The 21,153-nt window shown below is 39.8% G+C and overlaps 1 protein-coding gene across 3 annotated transcripts in view; it reads left to right on the forward strand.

Annotated features, from left to right (window-relative positions):
- The window catches only part of MGAM (maltase-glucoamylase), a 246,667-nt gene that overhangs the window by 18,107 nt on the left and 207,407 nt on the right, over window positions 1–21,153 (forward strand). For all 3 annotated transcript variants that reach the window (XM_065542689.1, XM_074036172.1, XM_074036173.1), the window contains 15 exons: window positions 2,001–2,121; window positions 3,785–3,894; window positions 4,397–4,548; window positions 5,074–5,245; window positions 7,929–8,028; window positions 10,001–10,113; window positions 10,495–10,620; window positions 13,054–13,185; window positions 13,333–13,449; window positions 14,353–14,466; window positions 15,937–16,021; window positions 17,362–17,479; window positions 17,773–17,944; window positions 19,267–19,383; window positions 19,924–20,078. In XM_065542689.1, coding sequence (XP_065398761.1) covers window positions 2,001–2,121; window positions 3,785–3,894; window positions 4,397–4,548; window positions 5,074–5,245; window positions 7,929–8,028; window positions 10,001–10,113; window positions 10,495–10,620; window positions 13,054–13,185; window positions 13,333–13,449; window positions 14,353–14,466; window positions 15,937–16,021; window positions 17,362–17,479; window positions 17,773–17,944; window positions 19,267–19,383; window positions 19,924–20,078 — 1,904 coding nt within the window. The remainder of the gene's footprint in view (window positions 1–2,000; window positions 2,122–3,784; window positions 3,895–4,396; window positions 4,549–5,073; window positions 5,246–7,928; window positions 8,029–10,000; window positions 10,114–10,494; window positions 10,621–13,053; window positions 13,186–13,332; window positions 13,450–14,352; window positions 14,467–15,936; window positions 16,022–17,361; window positions 17,480–17,772; window positions 17,945–19,266; window positions 19,384–19,923; window positions 20,079–21,153) is intronic.

Genomic DNA, 21,153 nt, shown 5'->3' on the forward strand with positions numbered 1-21,153 from the left:
AATTTTGCTTCAGTACTGTTTTGGTAGTTACACATTCTATGTTATTTTGCCAGTTTCCCTTAAATATTTAATTCTCATATCCAACTTAAAGGGGCATTTTTTGTCCTGGGCCTAATTTCTTTGTGTGCCCTAATTCTATGCATGCCATCATTTTCCATAGTTTCTTTCTAAAATCTATTTTCCTAGGTTTTATATACTTTGTTTTCTCTTATTATGTGGGTCTTGCTCCATGTCTCTTCCCACTTCTTGCAATGACTTAGCTCTACTGTGGAAGCTGGCGTTTTTGACTTGGCCAACAAAGACTGTTTGCATTCCTTGCTCTTTTGGCCACTCTGATCTTTGTCCTTTCCAGTTTAATGGGAAAATTATTAAACTCCAGGCTGTATACAAAAGCTGTTATGCTTAACACCCTCCCTTTCAACACTTTTTTCTTTTTATGCTGAGGTTTCATCTGAGTGGGTTTTACAAGAACAAAGACAAAACTGTGGATTGAGGTTGAGTTCACAGTGGAACCTGATCTTACAGCAGTATAAACCACGTATGGACATCATTGTTTATCCCTCATATTGGCTATTAGTGTAAAAAATAGCATTTGATTAAATTTCATTTTTCGTATAACTAAGCAAAACATTTTTTCTTACCATTTGCAAGGCTGTATTCTCCTGAAAGTGTGCTTAGAGATACTCAACCCAGAGTATAGAAAAAAAAGAAATGGATAGTAAGAGAACTAAGTTATGTTCTTGCCTTTTCAATAGCTGAGTAACCTTTGGCAGGTCACTGTACCTTGGAGAAGCTTTACCACTCTGGGCCAAAGGTAATTCATCTGTAAAATGATCTGGCAGGAGGTATTAGTTATCTATTGCTGTGTAATAAACTATACCAAAATTTAATGGCCTAATATGACAAATATTTACTCACAGCTTCTGTAGTCAGACATCTGACCGTGGCTTAGCTAGGTGCCTCTGGCTCAGTGTCTCTTGGAAGGCTGTAGTCAAGGTGTCTTCCAGGACTATGGGATGATTGTTTTCAAGCTCACTCATGCAGTTGTTGGCAGGATTCAGCTCTTCAGGTGTTGTTGGACTGAGAACCTCAGTTCCTTGTGGGCTGCTAGCTGGAGACCTCCCTCAGTTCCTTGCCATGTGAGCCCCTCCACAGTATGACAACTTGCCTCTTCCAGAACGAGGACTCCAACAGTGAAAGTGAAAGAGAGCAAGCAAGACAGAAGCTTCAGTCTTTCTGTGATCTAATCTTGAAAGCAACATCGTGTTATTTTCTCTGGTTTCTATTACTTGCAAATCACTTGATTCAGTGCGCACTCATGAGGAGAGACGTCTTTGTTCTTTTTTGTGTTTAACCTGGTTGCTTCTCCCAAATTAGTTGGTGTGAGAAAGAAACTATCTTCATTTTGGCCTCCACTTGATTCAGTCATTAATTATGTTAGAAGGCACATACCTTTCTTAAGTAAGAATCTATTTGGGTGTCAAGAAGGACTACTTTCTGCCTCTGGAGGAGTTGAGGGACTGTATACATGTCATATATCTCACATATGTATAATCCACATGAATGTAAGGCATATATTTAAAAGTCAAAACAACATCAGTTTGATTTGAAAGCTTCAGAATAGAATTGATTGCAAAGTCTTATTTTTAAAAGTCAAAGCAAATATAAATGAAGCTCCATTTGTAATTTTGGATTACTGGTGATATAATTATATTATTGTTTAGACTCTTTAAATATGTTTGTGAGTTTTTTTGTGATAAAAGATACAAAATGCATTTTGCTTCCCATACTGTTACATAGGAAGGACACTGGTCAGAAAAATTGGTTATAGGTAGAAGCTCTGCCATTTCTTGGTATATGGCACAATTTATCTAAATATCAGTTGCCTTATTTGTAAATGAAGTTCTTGATACCATAGTCTCAGATTAGATGTTTTATGCTTTATAAATGATTGTGTTCTACGACTAAATGGAGCTTCTTTGACTAACCTGTTGTTTCAGGCCACATGTGACCAACGTGGCTGTTGCTGGAATCCCCAGGGAGCTGTAAGTGTTCCCTGGTGCTACTATTCCAAGAATCATAGCTACCACATGGAGGGCGACCTTGTAAACACAAATGCAGGTAAGCCATAGTCTGCCACGATGCAGGAGGTCCAGACCCTCTGGAGGATGACTCTGTGTCCCCCAGAGGAGAGCTGGGGCAGCCTGCAGAGTTCTGCTCTGTGGGACCACATAACCACATGTGACAGAAGGTAGGCACTGCTCTTAATCAAGGACTAGAATCTATTTGGGCACCAAGGAAGAATTATTCTCTGCCTTGGGAGTTGAGGGGCCATGTCCTCTTTCCAGCTTCCCCATTATGGACCTTCATGACTGTGCAATAATCATTGATCATTTTTGTTTTCAAGTTTATCCCTTTTAAAGTGGGGGATTTGAAATCACTAACCTCTCAGACTACTTCTAACTCTAATTTTGTGCTATTTTTATGAAATGAGAATAATTCCAATTTTATAAACATGTTGTGAAAGTCAATATAAGTGTTCATGGAGTGAGTAGCCCCTCTTCTTCCTCTTACTCTAAAATGCAGAGCATAGGCTGGGCACAGTGACTCACACCTGTAATCCCAGCACTTTGGGAGGCCGAGATGGATGGATCATGTGAGGGCAGGAGTTTGAGACCAGCCTGGCCAACACGGCAAAACCCCATCTCTACTAAAAATACAAAAATTAGCAGGGTGTAGTGGCATGCGCCTGTAGTCTTGGCTACTCAGGAGGCTGAGGCAGGAGAATCGCTTGAACCCAGGAGGCAGAGGTTGCAGTGACCTGAGATCGTGACACTGCACTCCAGCCTGGGTGACAGAGCTAGACTCCATCCAGCCACACCCCACCCCCAAAAAATGCAGAACATAATGATGACCATTTTAGGGGATAGCAGAAGGTGACGCTTTAGGGAGGCTCTCAGTAGAAAGGAAGAGGCATGTTTCCCTTTCAGATGCTCTGGGCCTGATGGACTGTTCCAATAAGGTCTCAGCTTTCACCTGGTTTACCGTTTAATTAGGGAGATGGCATCAATGGATATAATCACCTATAATGCAATATGAAAATGACTGAGAAGGAATTGTGTATATGTATGTCAATTCTGAGAATGTAAAGGGAATCTGATTAACACCAAATGACTGATGGGCTTGTGGTATGAGTGTTAGGCTTATTGGGGGAGGTTTTCAATCAGATTTTATAGAAGAGAGACAGATTTTTATATAATGTAATGGTGATATCTAGCGCCATAATCTGCCAAAGATAGTATGTGCATATGATGGGGTATATGTCTGTCTTTTCCCTTCTTTTGAGAAATAAAGGCTTTTCATCAATCCCTTTGACATGTATCCCAATCTTTTTCTTTTTTTTTTTTTTTTTTGAGACGGAGTCTCACTCTGTTGTGTGGGCTAGAGTGCAGTGGCGTGATCTCGGCTCACTGCAATCTCTGCCTCCCGGGTTGAAGCAATTCTCCTGCCTCAGCCTCCGGAGTAGCTGGGATTACAGGCATGCACCACCATTCCCGGCTAATTTTTGCATTTTTAGTAAAGACGGGGTTTCACCATGTTGGTCAGGCTGGTCTCGAACTCCTGACCTGGTGATCTACCCGCCTCGGCCTCCCAAAGTGCTGGGTTTACAGGTGTGAGCCACCACACCCAGCCCCATGTATCCTAATTTTTGTGTAGGTATTATTTGAGAATTTGCAGAGTCAACTATGAAAACCTTTTTTTTTTTTTTTTCCTCCTGTGTTAGGATTCACAGCCCGGTTGAAAAATCTGCCTTCTTCACCCGTGTTCGGAAGCAATGTTGACAATGTTCTTCTCACAGCAGAATATCAGACATCTAATCGTTTCCACTTTAAGGTTGTAATTTGTTTATTTTTTTAAAGTTTTTTTTGAGAGACTTTTGTTCCCTATCCAGTGACTGCAGTTACTACAAAACAGAAAAATTTGCTACTGGAGGTATTTTTCTCTACTGTCATTATTAATTGGCACCTGTATGTTAAAGACATATACAGAATAGTCTTCATTTAGTGTGATAGTTTCCTGAATATGTATTACAGTTTACTAGTGAGTTTGGCTTTCATTTATTTACTCTAGATAACATGTGGAATGTGGTAGGAAGATAAAATAAGGGAGATCACAGCTTTCAATCCATCTTTGCAGATGTGCTGTGTATGTCTCTACCTAAAGACTAACTTATGCCCAAAGGTGAACCCTTTGAATTTGGTAACATAATGAGTACATCTACCTTAGATATGAGGTCAGTTTGATCAGTACCTGATTCCAGTATCGTAAGTAGGGATATTGGGAAGCTCTGACAAGTTTTTATTTTGGCTTTCCTTCTATTTCTATCTCTGCACAGTTGACCGACCAAACCAGTAGCAGGTTTGAAGTACCCCACGAACATGTGCAGTCCTTCAGTGGAAATGCTGCTGCTTCTTTGACCTACCGAGTTGAAATCTCCAGAGAGCCATTTAGCATCAAAGTGACCAGAAGAAGCAACAATCGTGTTTTGTAAGTTTTGGAAACCTATCGAAGGATCAGAGTAAGAAGGTTACAGGGAGGTCTGTAAGCATGGAGAAGGGGGTGTTTCAACAATATTCCTGAAGGTTGTGAGACAATTATTACTGACCAGACCCTTTACCTTCTAAAGTATATATTGTTTTCTGACTTTCTTTCTCTTTCTTCTGTTTGCACAATCATTTTTTTTTCTCTTTAGTTTTCCCTTTATTTCCCTCCATCTATAATATATAATCAACTGTCCACCAGTAAATATTTACTGAACATCTCCTATTGTAAGTATAGTGTTCTGGTCATGTGGTAGGCTGTCTGGTCTGGGAGTAAGAAATTTGCACATGGTCCCTTTCTTCAAGGAGTCCTAATCTTTTGTTGTCCATAGAAAAATGTCACAGGATGGCAAATGGGACTGAATGAATGGGGGCTATTGAGTCATTGAGATATAAAGGATGCTTTTCCAAGCACTTACATTCTCTCCACACCGCTTGCTCACCCATCCTTCTGTTCTCCACCTGTGTCTAGGTTTGACTCAAGCATTGGGCCCCTCCTGTTTGCCAACCAGTTCTTGCAGCTTTCCACCCGACTGCCTAGTGCTAATGTGTATGGCCTGGGAGAGCATGTGCACCAGCAGTACCGGCATGATATGAATTGGAAGACCTGGCCCATATTTAACAGGGACACAACTCCCAATGGAGTAAGCTTTCAGATGGGTCCCTTTCCACTGAATATCATAGTCTCATTCTTGAAGGTCACCTCTAGTATTACAGTGTAGTGTTGAAGAGTAAGAGTCTAGAGTGAGAATACCTGGCTTTGAATTCTAGTCTTGCTACTCACCAGTTACATGGTTCTGGGTGTTACTTACCTCTCTGTCTTCAGTTTCTTATCTATAAAATGGAAGTAATGTCTCAATAGGGTAGTGGTGGGGATTAAATGAACTGATACATGTAAAGTATCTAGAAGAATGGCTGCCAGAAGGAAAGTGCTCAGTAAATGCCAACTCCTTCATATATTTCCTAACCAGATATGGAGAAGATCTTATTAATATCTGTACTCTGAACAACAGTTGATTGTGATCACCATACTTTTAGGTTCTCCTTTAATCACCGACTTACCAGGTTTATCAAAATAGGATAAAGTCTCAGCTAAAACAATCATTTTTTGTATAAAGAATGATTGTGGTAGTGAAAGAATAGACAGAGTTTTATTGTTATTGTTTTATTTTATTTCCACTTTTGTTTGTTTTGACTGCTAAAATTTGAAATAATATTGTTTTTTGGATTTGGCAATACTCTATTGTTCAGGGCCTTTCTTTTTCTTTTCTTCTTCTCTCTTTTGTTGAGATGGGGTCTCACTGTTGCCCAGGCTGAAGTGCAATGGCGCAACCATGACTCACTTTAGCCTCAACCTCCCTGGGCTCAGGTGACCCTCCCACCTCAGTGTCTGGAGTAGCTGAGACTAAAGGTGTGTGTCACCATGCCTGGCTAATTTTTTTTGTATTTTTTTGTAGAGACTGGTTTTTCCATTTTATTCAAGCTGATCTCAAACTCCTGGACTCAAGCAATCCTCTGGCCTTGGTCTCCCCTAAGTGCTGGGATTACAAATGTGAGCCACTGTGCCCGGCTGGGCTTTCTTGACTAAGCAGAATTAATGGATGGATGAAAGGAGATTACAGCAATAATTTGTTAGTCAACAATTTATATATATATACACACACACACATATATATGTATATATATGTATATATACACACACATATATATGTGTGTGTGTGTATATATATAGATATATATATATTTATTTAGCCATAGAGTCTAGAAAATATAATAATTTCTTGTTAGACAAAACCGAGGTCCAGAGAAGCCAAATTAATAGCTCAAGACAAAAGAGTTTGTAAGAACAAGAATGGCCTGACCCTGGGAGGCGGAGCTTGCAGTAAGCCGAGATCACGCCACTCCTCTCCAGCCTGGGGGACAGAGTGAGACTCCATCTCAAAAAAAAAAAAAAAAAAAAAAAAAGAAAAAGAAAAGGAAAAAAAAAGAGTTTGTAAGAACAGAGGAAGAATCTAATCCCTTCTCTGTGTAGTTTTAAGCTCAGGCTCTGTACTGTACATATGCCTATCAGAAAAGTAGAAAAGCTGTTGAGTCAGAGCAACTTAACCTAGGAATAGTTGGTGACAATCGTTTCATTAAGGAGCCTCAGATTCTTGCTACTCAAAGTGTGTATGTAGCAGGGGAACCACCATGTGAGAGAAGTGGGCTTTCAGCCCCTTCTTCCGTCTATTGAATTAAAATCTGCATGTAGGGCCAGGAGTAGTGGCTCATGCCTGTAATCCCAACACTTTGGGAGGCCGAGGCAGTTGGATCATTTGAGGTCAGGAGTTCAAGATCAACCTGGTGAAACCCCATCTCTACTAAAAATGCAAAAAAACTAGCCGCGCATGGTGGCAGGTGCTTGTAGTCCCAGCTACTCAGGAGGCTGAGGCAGGAGAATGGTGTGAACCCGGGAGGTGGAGCTTGCAGTGAGCTGAGATCGTGCCACTGCACTCCAGCCTGGGCAACAAAGCGAGACTCCGTCTCAAAAAAAAAAAAAACAAAAACAAAATTAGCCAGGTTGTAGTGGCATGCACCTGTAATCCTAGCTACTCAGGAGGCTGAGGCAGGAGAATTGCTTGAGCCTGGGAGGTGGAGGTTGCGGTGAGCCAAGATCATGCCAGTGCACTCCAGTCTGGGCAACAGAGTGAGACCCTGTCTGAAAAAAAAAAAAAAATCTGCATTTAGGTGCCCATGTAATTTGTGGATACACCAAATTTTGAGAAACACTTTTCCAGAGCAATAGTTATCAAATGTGACTACATGTTGGAGTTATCTGGGGAAATTAAAAAATAACAGCTATGTCTGCTTCTATCTCCAGGGATTCTGTTTTAATTGGTCTGGCATGCAGTCTAGGTTGAGAACTCCTGTTCTGGAGTCTCGAAGACAAGCCTAGACTAGAGCTCCATCTAGCTACCTGATTCATATTAAGGCATATTGATGGAGCTTTTGCTGATGAGGTTAAGTCAGGTTAAGACAGGCCTCTGAGAGGGCAGCTTTTTTGAATTACGTTTTAAAAATTCCTATCCTCTTACCTTGTAAAAAACATCACAGCCTTCACATTCCTTCTGGATGAATGATCATAGCTGGCTCATTCTGTAAGAAAACACGAGTTCACTTGGTTAACATCAACTAGATACAGACCCCATCTTTTAAAAATGTGTCTTGATGACCATGAATTTCCTGTCAATTAGTTGCATGATTAGGACTGATTTCCTAAACCAACCGCACAGCGTGGTGCTGAGACTTCTTGGTTGTAAATTTTGGTTTTTAATTATCTTTCTGCAGAACGGAACTAATTTGTATGGTGCGCAGACATTCTTCCTGTGTCTTGAAGATGCTAGTGGATTGTCCTTTGGGGTGTTTCTGATGAACAGCAATGCCATGGGTAAAGGACTATTCATGGAAAAAACAAGCGCAAGAGTGATTTTCAGTCCCTTTCTTACAGCACTATGATAAAAGGAATGGATCCCTTTAAGAGTGACTGAGACATAGTGTAGGGAGGGCCATATAGATTATCTAATTGTGCTATCCCTACTTCATTACCTGTTGATCTATGGTAGCCATGAGTAGGGGATTTTCTCCTAGCTTATGATTTTCCTGAATCTGGTGGCCTCTGTCGGAATATTTTCTGTTATCAAGTTGAGGGAGCTAACCCTTCCCTATAATTTACTCTGAGATAGTTTCCACCAATGTGTTCTTCTCCATCCTCAGCCTTTTCGTCAGTAGATCCCAGTGGCAATGAATTGCCACAGGGGAAGAGAAGATGTATCAGAAGCTGCCAGGATTGATGGTGGACATAGGGTATTGATCGATACCTCTTCTCAATTGAGAGTCATTGATTCAATCAGTGCTCCTCAAAGTGTGGTCCCTGACTGGGTCACAGATTGTTTCAGGTTTATAGTAAGATGAGTATAGAAATGGCGAGTAAGCAGTGCTGTAGCCCCCACATGCACACATGAACCTTTTTCTAGTAATTCATTTTCATGTTGTTTTATGAAAATATCAGCTTACAGTGAAATGGAAATTAAACAAAATAAAGATCTGATTCTCCAACACAGATATCTGAGAAACACTCTAAATGATCTAAAATGATTCTAGGACATCTAAGAGATGAATCTGAGATGATTCTAATAGAATCTTAGATGATCCTAAGGTATTTGAAATGCCAAACAACCTAAGAATAGACTGAGATAATATAATACAAGGACTGGACAGTTTTAGCTAGGTGAAAGGAACCAGAAAATAAGTTGAGTCAGACTTAGTGGGCAAGGCCACAAGATCCTAGATACTCTGTATGAGTTGTTCCTATGACCAGAGAGTACATTGCAATATTTCTTGAGGCATTTTATTCCTGGATACAAATCAGTGTAATGACACAACTTTTGAGAATGGTGATTGGCACATAGAGGGATTTTGAATTTATGGCACAATTTCTGACTTTTTTTTTTTTGGTTTGGCTTTTGTTTGATGTGAGATTTACTGAGGATAGTTATGTCCATGTCTAGTTGAATTATATTCTCACAATAATGATGGGGTATGTGGTGGGACATGTTCTGTGGTTGTGAAAGTCAGAGAGGAAAAGCTTTTCCTCTAACCTCTTAGGGTTAATTCTTGGGAGCCTGCAAATTAAACTGGCAAAAAGGTAGACTAGCAATAGAAAAGAAAGAATTTATTTACACATGTAATGCGTATACACACAGGAGTTCTCAGTGATGAGTAACTCAAAGCAGAGATTAGAACTTGGGGCTTCTATACCATCTTAATTAATAGGTGAAAGGGAAGGAGGAAAGACGCTTAGGAGAGAACAAATGACGTTTTGGAAAGATAAATGGGCCCTTAGAAGATAGGTGGGAGGATGAGACAGTCTTGTGACACCGTCTGTCTGAGAATGGTGCCTGTTGTCTCAGAAAAGATTAGAGGTACTCCTTGGCGCAGATTTATGACAATTGCTTTTTATTGAGTTTTTTTGGGAGGCTATGCTTTTAGGCACATCAGGGATTTCAGTAACTTAAATGCCTTCAGTCCAAAATAATTTTTTTTTATGTCACAGTGGCTTATTCTGGACCCCTTCATGAGCCTGGCTGCTTTTTCCCCAGAGCCTGGGGCCTGGCACAAGGCACTAAGACACTCCAGTCAGTATTATTAAAATCTGTCGCAGAAAAAATGCCTTGGCTGCCATGTGCTGTGAGGGTGGACTTGGATGGTCAGGGTTTGTCCCTTGGTATTCAAGATGTGAGACACTAGGGTCACTTTGTTCATGTTCACATGGTTAGTGATCCTGCGTTATTTTAAAACTTGGTAGTTACTATTCAGTAATCAATTCTGATTTGTATTTTCTTCATTTTTAACCTTTCAAGAGGTTGTCCTTCAGCCTGCGCCAGCCATCACTTACCGCACCACTGGGGGCATTCTCGACTTCTATGTGTTCTTGGGAAACACTCCAGAGCAAGTTGTTCAAGAATATCTAGAGGTAAACTTAGGATGTCAAGATTGTGACTGAGGAAATCTTAAACAGCAAATATTTTATAAAAGTAAATTTCATGTGCAAGTGTGACCCACAAAATCTGCTGTTACAAATTTCAGATATTAAAGAACAGATTTCATATATGCAATGGAAACTTGCTGTATAGCATTTTTATGTTATAAGAAGGGGAGAGAATATACAGATGCCCCAAACATGGCCCTACCCTCAAACATTTATGAAGGGTTGGAAAAATAGACTAACATTCTAACATGAATGAATCAGTGCGTTGGGAAATGGACTATGTTTGGTGCTCTGAAAGCAATGCTTCAAAAACTTTTTGTTAAAAACAGAGTATTTGCTAATTTTCACTTCACATATTTCTTTCAGCTTATTGGGCGGCCAGCCCTTCCCTCCTACTGGGCACTTGGATTTCACCTTAGTCGTTATGAATATGGAACCTTAGACAACATGAGAGAAGTCGTGGAGAGAAATCGCGCAGCACAGCTCCCTTATGTAAGCAAGGTTTTCAATAGTTCTCCAAAAGTAAAGAAATTCCCTTGAAGAAAAAGAACAACTGTTTATATTTTCTCTCCCTGAGTTTGATTGATTTATTTATTTGGTAATGAAAGGAATTTTAGATACTCAGAATACTAGACTTTTTTTGTTGGACCAATCATTTTTTGAAGGAACCATAGTTCTTTATAGTATGAAATAGACTAGGAGACCACAATTATGTGTTGGGAGGTAATCTGTTTTTGTCTCTATTTTTCTTATCGTGTATTTTATTAGTAAACATTTTTTGTGCTTACTGTATTGACTACATTTTACAGGTGTTTTTATTTGAGTTTTCAAGGCATTTGTCTCTTCAGCTTGAATTGTAGCATTTTAATGCTTCTCAGTAGGGATTTTCTTGCCTTACACGTGTTCTTGGTTTGTTTTGACTCAAAAGTGTCATGGCAGGAACTTACCATAAAAGTTGTATCATAATTTCAGAAATTCCTCTAAGATTCTGGCATAAGGTTTAATGTCTAAATTCTTAGTTTCTTAGGTTTAGTGTCAGGTCATGAATGATGCAGATTCCCAGTCTCCCTACCTATGTTTTAACAGATGTTTTAAAGAGGAATTGAGGAAGCGGAGTAGTTCTAGACCCCATGAATTTAGCTCAAAATAATTATATTACTGGAAGAACCATGAGCCATCTGGGCTAGCATCATTTTTTTTTTCACAGTAAATTGAGGCTGTCAGGGGGAATAACATGATCAAGGCCGCATAGATAATTGATGACAGAACAAATACTGCATGACTACATGGATGTGAAAAATAATACAACAAGTTTCAGGTCCATGTGTTTTTACGTTGGTATTTTGATTACTATTAAATTGGGAATAAGCAGAATTTGCCTTTCTCTGTAGTGTGGTCATTTCACGATTGAAACCGAACTTCAGTAGACATTTTGTAATTTGGCAGAAAGAGAGTTCATAAATATGAAGTGTAAAAGAAAGTGCTTAACGGAATTGAGATTCAAAAAGCCTAGGAACACTGAGGAGATGGGGGAAGCAGAAAGTCAGGGCAGATGAAGATGTTTGGGTCAATGAATCCACTCTGAGCCTAGATGCGGGTCCCACTACTCATTCTCCAGCACAACATGGCTTTATACATGTGGGGGAGCTGAGGCAGGCAGATCACGAGGTGAGGAGTTCAAGCCCAGCCTGGCCAACACAGTGAAACCCCATCTCTTCTAAAAATACAAAAAAAAAAAAAAAAAAAAAAAAAAGATTAGCTGGGCATGGTGGCAGGCACCTGTAATCCTAGCTATTTGGGAAGCTGAGACATGAGAATCACTTGAACCCAGGAGGTGGAGGTTGCAGTAAGCCGATATCGTGCCACTGTACTCCAGCCTGGGCGACAGAGCTGGACTCAGTCTTGAGGAAAAACAAACAAACAAACAAAAAAACCCCACAAAACTCCATTTAAGATTAGAAATCTCATTTAATATTAGAAAACCAGAGGAACTAGTTTTCAAGTCCAGATCTCTAACATCATAGTGGCCATCTCTCTTTTTATGCCATTTTCCTTACATGTAGATAGACATTTTCTTTTTAAGCGATCCAGGAAATGAAAGAATTGGACTATTACTGCTGCCTAGTGGTGTGAGATGTGAAAGGGAGTATTTAGACAGGGAATTGAACACTATTACCTGAGTTCAGTATACATGTTAAAATCTGTCACTTTAAGTGAACAAAAAGGTATAGTATGGACATGTAATAAAATCCTTTTGTACTTTGAATGGCTAACTTTGAATGTACCTGTGATATTGGGTACTATTGGGTGTGAAATTTAACAAGAGATACAAAGGGAAAAGCTCAGTAGTCTCTAGAATAATCTTCTTCTCTCCCCTGCTCTATGCCCTTGGAGACAAACCTAGGTTGCAGAGAAGGGTACATTTTATTCTGGGCTTTACCTTTATACAGGTAAAGTTGGGATAGCATAAACAGCAGAGATGTGGGGTAGAAGTGAAATAACAAAATAAAACGTGGGGTAATAAAATGAGGGAGATGTGGGAGACAATCTCTTCCCTTCTTTATCTTGTGAATAAGGTGAAATTTAGGTCATTTCTTAGGTGGATATGTCTGATCGTCTTAGGGGTTTGTCATAATTGGTGTTGTTTGCTTGATTGGTTTTTAATGCCAGAGTGCCAGGCAAGGATAGGATGATGCAGTTAACCTGATGGCAGGGATGAGGCCAAGCCCTAGAGAACCAACCGGTCATGTGTTTTTGAAATCACCATTGGAAAAGAGGCACTCAGGTTCCAGGAACTGATTAAGAACTCTGTTTAGAGCCCAGAACAGAGTTGTTGTTTATCCTGAATAATCACAGTGAAAATTTGATTTCGTTTTACCATGGAAATTCCTAGGCGCTAATTGTGGACTTTATATATTCTTTCAGGATGTTCAGCATGCTGATATTGATTATATGGATGAGAGAAGGGACTTCACTTATGATCCAGTGAATTTTAAAGGCTTCCCTGAATTTGTCAATGACTTACACAAAAATGGACAGAAGCTTGTCATCATTGTGGTACATACTGCCCTCTTTCCTCCAAATTAGGCATTTGCTCCTCCGTTTCATACACCCATCTCCTTTGCTTTCTCCCCAAGTTCCCAGTCTCCTTTCAGTGCCTCCAGCTTCCAGCTGGTTTCTTCATTGTATTCTTCCTCTTTTTAGGATCCAGCCATCTCCAACAACTCTTCCTCAAGTAAACCCTATGGCCCATATGACAGGGGTTCAGATATGAAGATATGGGTGAATAGTTCAGATGGAGTGACTCCACTCATTGGGGAGGTAACTTAAAGGGGAAGGCTGGAGGCTGGTAGAGGGGCTGCATAGGGGTGTGTGAATGTGTGTGTGTTTGTGCATGTAATTGTTTTATTGTACCTTTTCAGTATATTTATATATTCTGGGAATAAATTCTCCTCTGCCCTTTCGTGCCCAAGTGCATGCCGGCCATCCTAGATTTTTGATTCCTTTCACAGCCAAGTCCCTTTAAACAACAGCTCACACACTGAGTGTCCACTTTCTCACCTCCCACACACTCTGCCTGACTGTGGTCTCCTTTCTTCCCCCATCACTTCCCTGACACTGCTCTGGCAAAAAACACCCATTACTTTCTCATTGGTAAGTCCAGCGGAACTGTTTCATGCCTCTTCTTACTCAATTTTCCTGCAGTATTTGACAAGTGTACCCACTTCTTTCTCAAATGTTTGTTTGTCCTTGTTTTTTCAGGAAGGTGTCATCTGCTTGTTCACTTCTAAGGTCTCTGATGACCTTTTCAGAGTGTAGGGTCTGGGGGAAATTGGACAGGAAAGAAAGAGAAAAGTGAATGATGTTAGAATCCACAGTTTATAATGGACTAGCTGAAATTTACACAGTGCTCTTCCCCCATTTACTATTCCCAGAATTAAGAACAAAAAAAGTGTAGAGAGTTAAAGATGACTAAGTTAGACAATGCCTTTATCCACACATTTATTCATTAACGACTTAAACATTTTTTGAAATGCATTTTCTTCAAGTGACCCTGGCATTTATTTTAAATATTCTGAGCACTGCACCTTCCTAACTAAATAGGATGTGTTCCTGGGTACCTCGGTTGCTGTGATCATGTTAGGAATTTCTTTGCAAAGTACTTTATTTTATTCTGTATTTGTTTAATTTACTCTTATCAGTGTTTTTCTTTTTCTCCTGAAGGTCTGGCCTGGACAAACTGTGTTTCCTGATTATACCAATCCCAACTGTGCTGTTTGGTGGACAAAGGAATTTGAACTTTTTCATAATCAAGTGGAGTTTGATGGAATCTGGATTGTGAGTTGTTTACACTTGGATTATTGGGTGACAAATATTCAGATTGTGTGTATCTATATCTGTATCTTTGAGTCACGGAGCATAGGGAGAGGAGGAGGAGGAGAAGAAAGGAAGTATATAAATCATTCTCAATATTCACTATCTTTCTATTCAAATAATCTCACTAAAACACATAGCTTAGAATAAAAATCAAAATGTTAGAGCTGAAAGGAAACTCAGGAATTTTTTCCCAAGTCTAGCTCTTTTTTTTCCTTTCTTTCTTTCCTTCTTTCCTTCTTGCTTGCTTGCTTGCTTGCTTTCTGTCTCTCTCTCTCTCCTTCCTTCTTTCTTTTCTTTTCTTTTCTTTTCTTTCTTTCTCTCTTTCTCTCTTTCTCTCTTTCTTCCTTTCCTTTCCTCAAAGGAATGAGCTGAACTCAGAACAGGTCATGTACTCCTTACCTTGTTGCAAAGTATACAAATTGTTCAACTGCTAGTTCAAGACTCTTCCATTTGGACATGTTGAACAAATTGATCAGAGCCAAAGCACTCAGGTGCTTGAACAAATTATGCCTGTGGTAAAGAAAAATGTCTCGGCCGGGCGCGGTGGCTCAAGCCTGTAATCCCAGCACTTTGGGAGGCCGAGATGCACGGATCACGAGGTCAGGAGATTGAGACCATCCTGGCTAACCCGGTGAAACCCCGTCTCTACTAAAAAATACAAAAAACTAGCCGGGCGAGGTGGCGGACGCCTGTAGTCCTATCTGCTCAGGAGGCTGAGGCAGGAGAATGGCGTAAACCCGGGAGGCAGAGCTTGAAGTGAGCTGAGATCCGGCCACTGCACTCCAGCCTGGGCGACAGAGCGAGACTCCATCTCAAAAAAAAAAAAAAAAAAAGACAAATGTGTCATATGATGTCAGGTGAAAGAAAGTAACCCAGCCGAGGGTTAGCAAAATTTAGGGAGCTCCAGAGTTGAAACTTTTTCTTTTTCTAACAGAACTGTAGAAAATTCAAACAATACAGAGAGTTAAAAAGATAAAAGCAAAAATCCTCCGAAATTATAGCAACCAAAGACATTTATTATCGATATGTTAGAATGCATCTCTCTAGACCCTCATGTGCCCTCTCCCTCCTTTTCTCTCCGTGTATATATGTTTATATGTATTTTTATGTGTATGTATTTACAGTTCTATTTTGATATATGGAAAATGTATAAGTTGAAACATGTCATATAAATTGAAATTTTTTTCACCTGATATGTTTGGGAATTGTTCATTTTCAACAGTTATAGGCATATTATTTGAAGAAATGTTAAGAACCTTCTTCATGAAGCCTTCAGTGGGTAGACAAGAACACCCACTCTATTCCATATATATAAATACTCCCTTAAAATATCTGTAATAATTTATCTGATTAATTAAAAAAAGACACCATCAGTACATCATAAGATAACATGTTACTTTTTCTTAATAGTTTTTGCTCTTCATCTTGCAGGATATGAATGAAGTCTCCAACTTTGTTGATGGTTCGGTCTCAGGATGTTCCACAAACAACCTAAATAATCCCCCATTCACTCCCAGTAAGTCTTGGTGGTCAGCAGATTAAAGTAGCAATGTGTATTTCATATTATAAATTCATAAGGACAGATCCGAAAAATTTGACAAGGGAATTTGTTCATAAGTGTGCATAGAAAAAGAAAAATGTGGGTAAGGAAACACTAGGAGGGAAAATAAAAACATGCTATGCTTTCCTAAAAGAGGCACAAATTCAAAAGGGGCAATGTAATACTTCTACTTACAGTCAAAGCTATTTCTAGGGAAGATCTAGAGAGGATATGGTGTAGAGGCCAGAGGCTAGTGGTAAGTTTATGTCATTCTCAAATATACACCCGCAGGCCAGGGTTTACTAGAGAGGCACCAGGTAAACAGCCTTGGTCTTAAGGTGAGGGTCATGTCTGACATGTCCACAGTGTGAAGAACTGAGCCACAGGATGAAAAGACAGAACTCGTGACTTGGGAGGTCAAAGTCAGTGAAAGTGATGATACCCAGCTTTGACTGAACTTTGGACAACACTATCTCTTAGGGTGTGGCCTTGGAATCATAGGATCGGCCATAGTTTAAAGAATGCTGGAGGTTCAAGGACAAATTATATCTTGAGAAAGGAAAAAACTGCTAAGATGATAATAACTTTTGAAGGCTTCAATATGGTGGGAAGAGAGGAAATTGGGGCAGGTAGGTTAGAATCAAATGCTAAGGGGCTTGGATAAGAGGCTAAACAGTTCATATTTTATTCTTTTGGTGTTAGAAGCTACTTGTCTTTTAGTAAGAGAGAAGCATAGTAGTCAGATGGTTTTGGAAATTTGAACCTGGTATTAATATATAGTGTGAACTAGAAATAGATACATGGGAGGTAAATAAGACATGACGAAGCTACTGCAATAGTTAAGGTCCACAGATAATGTGGATCTCAACCAGAGTGGTGCAGTGGGAGCAGAGAGGAACAGATGAATACAGGAGAGACTGGAAATCATTCTCTAAAATACATGATCAGGGGAGAGAAGGAGTCAGAAATTAATTTACACTTTCATTCAGCATTTCTATTCTTGGACCACTTAACTTAGCTCAGTTTGGAGAATTCAGATTGAACCTCAGGGCTGACTGAATCTTCTTGCTTCCGAGTGTCTGCCTCTAATCACATGAGAGCTTGGGTGGGAGGATGTGTGTGAGTCAGCAGAATTCGTTTATATGTCAGAGAAACTACTCCATGTGGATAGCGTTCTCATAGTGAGGGAGCAGTGTGACTGCAGGATGCCCACAAGAGTGTCTGCCTGGGGTGCTGTCATGTCGGATTGTGTGATAGTCAAGGAGCAGGAAATGTGCAACTTAGGCTGTCGCTGATTGATCCCGCTTTGGTTTCAGGAGTCCTGGATGGGTACCTGTTCTGCAAGACTCTCTGTATGGATGCAGTGCAGCACTGGGGCAAGCAGTATGACGTTCACAATCTGTATGGCTACTCCATGGCGGTTGCCACAGCAGAGTAAGACCACTGTGGCTACGACCTGCTAATTATTGAATATAAAGAATATATATATGTTTTTAATTCTTGGAGATTATGGGGCTAATGCATAAAATTTCTTAAGACAAAACAAAGCAAAACAAAACATATTTAATGATACAGAATGCTCCCCACAGGGACTCTAATTGTACCGAAAGAGAGTTGGAAGAGAGTGGGTTGTTCACTTTTAATGTCTTTGGTATTGTTTCTGTATCCCCTGGACTGAGACAAGCTAAGATCTCACACTGGCTCCTTAAATCTCTCTCCCTTTCTAGAGCTGCCAAGACTGTGTTCCCTAATAACAGAAGCTTCATTCTGACCCGTTCTACCTTTGCGGGTTCTGGCAAGTTTGCAGCACATTGGTTAGGAGACAACACCGCCACCTGGGATGACCTGCGATGGTCCATCCCTGGCGTCCTTGAGTTCAACCTTTTCGGCATCCCAATGGTGAGTTGCTACCTCAAGCTCTCTTATGAACCTGAATTCCCAGGTAGCCTCATTCTAGAAAGTTTCCAAGCTGCAAAGCTCCCCTCTCCTGCCTGCCATGGCTGGGAATTTAATGTCTTGAGAGCATGTGTTTCATCCACATCAGCAGGGCTTTGATACCATACCATTCTTTCCTGTACTGCCTTATGAAGACAGAAGGTGTAACTTTGATCTTTCTATTAAAGTATAACATGTGTAACATACTTTATACAGAAAAGTGTATGTATCCTTAAGAATACAGCTGATGAATTTCACCAACTGAACACTTCTGTGTATTTAGTGCCGAGATGAAGAAGTATAACATTACCAGCACCCTACATGCTTTGGCATTTTTTAGTTAAATCCAACATATTTATGAATTGAGCTCTTAGAATGTTCAAGGTCTTGAGCAGAGTAGGCATGGTGAGAGGGGAAGGAAAGCATAAATATAGTAAAGATGTACCTTCTCTTTGCCCTAAGGGTTTACAGTTTAGTAAGAGGAGACATATGTGTAAACAAATAATTATGACAAACTAGGGTAAAAAGACCAACAGGGACATATGAGTTAAATGTTACGGGAGATCCCGAGAAAGAGTTTTATCTGACAAAATTATGAGGGACAAAAGGAATCAAGGCAGGGAGTCAAGAGACACTTTATGGAAAAGATGACATTTGAGATTAACCTTGAAAGGTGAGTATTTTTTCATCTGACTAATGAGGGGGGAAGTTCATTTTAACACTGAGAAATAAAAGTGAGCACAAACAGTAGAAGGGGGATTATTTGATATATCTATGAGGATTGCTGTGTGGGACTGGAATGAGAAATGATGCTAAAAAGATGGATTGGAACCAGGTTTTAAAGATCTAAAAGAATGAACAGCAAGGAAGTCCTGGAGATTTTTTAATAGGTGAGTGACATGGTCAGAGTTAGGCTTTAGAAAAATAATACTGACAGTGGTGAGGTCAAAATAATAATATCAGCAGTATTATTAGGTACTCTACATCCAAAAGCTCTTGTATGTTAAGTGTATTACTTTCATTATCTCACTCATTTACTAAATATCTGTGTAGTAATTTAATACTCACTGACAAAATGAGGAAATTGAGGCACAGAAGGATTGAGTAACTTACTCAAAGTCATCCAGCATTCAAGAGTGGACACAGGCTATGACCGAACTTTGACCACCCTCCTAGCCTTCTCAGTAGGAAGTTTAAGCAAGGTTTAGTTGGGAGGTCCCTGGTGGAAAGCAAAGGAGGGTGGTGGAAGGAAGTGAGGTATACCTGTTGTCTGTGTGTCCTTCCAGGTGGGTGCTGACATATGTGGCTTTGCCTTGGATGCCCCTGAGGAGCTCTGTAGGCGGTGGATGCAGTTGGGCGCATTTTATCCATTTTCTAGAAATCACAATGGCCAAGGCTTCAAGGTAAGGCTCCTAGGAAATAGAGTCAGAATGAATTTGGCGTACATTAGGACTAGATCTGTCTGCATCCTTGCCAAGAGATCTGCTGAACCAACCTCTTACCTGGTCTTCACTTACTCTGATTTGCACCATCATGTGCAATTAACCAGAACCTGTGCTGTATCATCGAAATGTCCAATGGCCTCAGCCTGTTATTTACTGCTGCATTCAAGGAAATGGTGTGTCTGTAAAGGTCTTTCATCAAACTTCTGTACACTTTATTTACATTGTTTGCTTTTAAATAAGAAGCAAACAAGGAAATACTTCAAAATTGTTTAAATTGCAGCCTCCCAAGAGAGGAATCTTAAAGAATGAGGGAGGCAGGATGAATTGAAAACCCAAGGAGAGACCCTTACTTGGTACTGCTCAGAAGCGAGGTTTGCAACCTTGGCCTCTGTCGTTCAGGAGGGAAATTCTTGGTTGTGATGAATGAGGTCTGGAATTCTCAGGTGCTTCTGATACCCTGCAGCCAAACCACAACTGCAAACTCCTATTTCCTCCCAGGACCAGGATCCTGCCTCCTTTGGAGCTGACTCCCTGCTGTTGAATTCCTCCAGGCACTACCTTAACATCCGCTATACTCTATTGCCCTACCTATACACCCTCTTCTTCCGTGCTCACAGCCGAGGGGACACGGTGGCCAGGCCCCTTTTGCATGAGTAAGTTCACCTAACCTCCTCTAATTTATTAATGCATCTGGAGTGACATTGACTATATCATCAAATATCGGAGTGAAAACTGAAACAATTCGGGCAGTTATTCATATCTATCTATATCTATATCTGTAATCTATCTATCTCTATTCATTTATGTATCTAACTGGAATACCTAGTTGGTATTTGTAAACCTCGCCTGTTCCATTTTGGTGAGAGAATTAGACTAAAAGTCATGGGACTATAGGTCTTTTCTTTGTTCTGTCGCTCACTAACTCACTCTATAGCTTAGGCAAATCATTTTTTCTTTAGTTTCTTCAGTCTTAATTCAAACGATTTGAAGTCTTGACTGTGGTGGTCTTGTCTGTAATGCGCTATAATGCCAGAACTATGTTCAAGCTATAGGAATGAGCCTATAATATAAATACAAATGAGGCTATTATAAAGGATTTGTAGGATTTCAGAATTCTTATTTCTCAGGCAATGAACATCTCTAATTTAATTCTAAAACAAGGCACTTAAAAGCATTTTCTTGTCAAAATACAGTCAACTCCCTTATGTGGGTGACATATGAGGCCCTCAGGCACATATCAAGCTATCATATATTCATTACTTTGGGAAGTTTTTGTCTGTTCATGAAATTTCTTTTTAAAAGGCAGATATCCTGAAAGAGAAAAAAGTAAAATGTTAAATTATCTGGTATATTTTATGATCAGATCCAGTTTCTTGATCGTCAGCTGAAGTTATGAAATGTATTGATTATTTAACTTAATTTTTTAATTTTAAATTTTTGTGGGTATATAGAAGTTGCATATATTTATGGGGTATATGAAATGTTTTGACATAGGCATGCAATGTGAAATAAGAACATTATGGGAATGGGGTATCCATCCCCTCCAGCCTTTATCCTTTCAGTTATAAAGAATCCAAGTACACTCTTTAAGTTACTTTTAAATGTACAATTAAGTTATTATTGACTATAGTCACCCTATTTTGCTATCAAATGGTAGGTTTTACTCATTCTTTTTAACTATTTTTTTTTGTATCTGTTAACCATCTTGACCTCCCTCCCAGCCCTTCA

This window comes from Macaca fascicularis, chromosome 3, assembly GCF_037993035.2.
Source record: "Macaca fascicularis isolate 582-1 chromosome 3, T2T-MFA8v1.1".
NCBI classification, from domain to species: Eukaryota; Metazoa; Chordata; class Mammalia; order Primates; family Cercopithecidae; genus Macaca; species Macaca fascicularis.